The sequence below is a fragment of the Octodon degus genome, unplaced genomic scaffold (genome assembly GCF_000260255.1).
Source record: "Octodon degus isolate 3935 unplaced genomic scaffold, OctDeg1.0 scaffold00255, whole genome shotgun sequence".
NCBI lineage: Eukaryota > Metazoa > Chordata > Mammalia > Rodentia > Octodontidae > Octodon > Octodon degus.
This window is the reverse complement of record NW_004524831.1, coordinates 2686766-2689071: the sequence shown is the minus strand read 5'-3', so window position 1 is coordinate 2689071 and position 2306 is coordinate 2686766. Positions and strand designations below refer to the sequence as shown.

General features: G+C 41.3%; 1 gene segment (V, D, J or C); it reads left to right on the top strand.

Moving 5' to 3' along the window:
• The first annotated feature begins 428 nt into the window (after nucleotides 1-428).
• Nucleotides 429-989, top strand: LOC101591103. The segment is given in 2 exon segments: nucleotides 429-524; nucleotides 625-989. Coding segments are annotated over 2 exon segments (411 nt in total).
• The last annotated feature ends 1317 nt before the right edge of the window (nucleotides 990-2306 follow it).

The following is a 2306-nucleotide window of genomic DNA, read 5'->3' as shown; positions in this document are numbered from 1 at the left end:
GCATGTGGTGCTGGGGGATTGAACCGTGGTCCCTGATGTTTTTGCTAAGCTTGTTCTAAGTAGGTGCTTTAGACCACTGAGCCATCTCTCCAGCCCAATAGGTCATTATACTTCTCACTATATATTTGCAACTATGCACCTGTGAAATTACCAAATCCATTAAGTACACATATTTAAGCATAAGAAAAATGGATGAGATTAAGTATTCATCCCTGTACAGACATGTAGTAGGAATCTTTGTGTTCTATAGTATCATGCATGCCCAAAACACCTCTTAAAACACTCTCATGTGTTTTGGACTCTCCTTCTCTGAGGTTTCCACAATAGAGCTCTCTATATAGCAGGAGTCCATGCAAATAGGGCCTAACTCTAGTGATGAAAACCAGCCCAGCCCTGACCTGAGCTCTGCAGAGGAGCCCACCCCTGGAGGAGAATCTGTGGCATCTAAGTGATCAGGACTCAGCACAGAGGGCTCGCCATGGAGCTGGTGCTGAGCTGGGTTTTCCTTCTGGCTTTTTTCAAAGGTAACTCAGGAGAAACAAGATTAGTGATTTGCGAGTGGCATGAGTGGAATGAACGGTGGCCATAAAGACAATTTCCTGAGAAATATCTCTCTATTTGCAGGTGTCCAAGCTGAGGAGAGGTTGGTGGAGTCCGGGGGAGGCTTAGTGCAGCCCGGAGGGTCCCTGAGACTCTCCTGCGTGGGCTCCGGGTTCACCTTCAGTAGCTATGTCATGTACTGGATCCGTCAGGCCCCAGGAAAAGGGCTGGAGTGGATCTCATATATCAGTGAGCGTAGTATTAACATAAACTATGCAGACTCCGTGAAGGGCCGCTTCACCATCTCCAGAGACAACGACAAAAACACGGTGTATCTGCAAATGAACAACCTGAAAACCGAGGACACGGCCGTGTATTACTGTACCAGAGACACAGTGAGGGAAACCTCTGTACAAGCCAGGCAAAAACCTCCCTTCAGGAATGCTTAAGACCAGCAGGGGGCGCTCGGACACACGGAGCACAGACTACCTGAAGTACACATGTATTAATTATTTTATTGTTTTAGATTGGTATAATGACATGTCGAAAACCAAAGCTATGGGGTGATAGTAGCAGGAAGGAAACAGAAAGAATAAAATTCAAACTATGGAAAATCCCAAGTAATATCCAATATGATTGATTAATTGTTTAGCTTTAAAAGCCCCCAAAAGATAAGCAATTCTGTGAAACAGAATACTGTAAATTGGCAATTTTCTGTTATGTAAATTGTACACTTTTCGTTTTGTATCCTTTTCCCAATACATAGCTAAACCCTTTTGGATGTTATATAACATAATATAAAACAAGATACAAAAATTTAGTATAAGATTGTGTATTAATTACTTCATATATTTAAGTTCTTTCTGAAAAAGCATCACTCATACATACCTAAAATGAACAGGGTTGGACATTAGGATTGAGAAAACATGTAATCAAATACTCATATTATTTTAATTTATCACAACAAGTGATTCAAGTTGGAAATTTATTCAACCGATTAAATGCAAAAAAATCAAAATGCTGCACTAGACATTGTCTATAAGTCAGAAGAACTCTATGTGTAATAGAAAGACCATGCATTGAACATTAAAACACAGTGAGTAAAAAAATGAAAATTTATTGCTTATTAAATGAAGTAAATATGGCTACAGGTGAGGCTAGATGATGGAAAGGAGATGGTAAGACCAATCACCCTCATGCTGACCTTGACTGACCTTGACTGTGAGGCTGTGAAAATGCGGGACAGGGAATGAGATGATCAGTAACACATGCACGGCCACTGGAGATTTACCACATTTGGCCCTGTGTCATTAATACTGACTCCTTCCTGTGCTTAGATGTAGGCTTTCACCGTTAAAGAAATGAGATCAACACCCTTTCTTCAATATGCATATAGGGGGAAACAAACTAACACATACATAAAACCCTTCCATATGGGTCTGCTGACATATAACATTAATATTTTTATACTATTGCATACAGAATCAGAGCAACAGCTTCTAGTGACTGTGAGATCATGAAACAAATAGAACTAATCACCAGTTTTGTTGTGGTATGGAACAGAGTAAGCATTGTTCCAATAGAATCAGAAATTATTTAATATGAAAAATCCTTTGCAATTGTCTTTGTAAAATATGCTTTTACCATACGTGGGTAAAACTCATGCAGAATGCCATGGACAGAGTCCCAGCCCAGGCACAGCGTGGGCCGGACCCTCTCCCAGCCCCTCGGGCTGCCCCCCCACCACTCTGCAGTGCCTCCCCCAC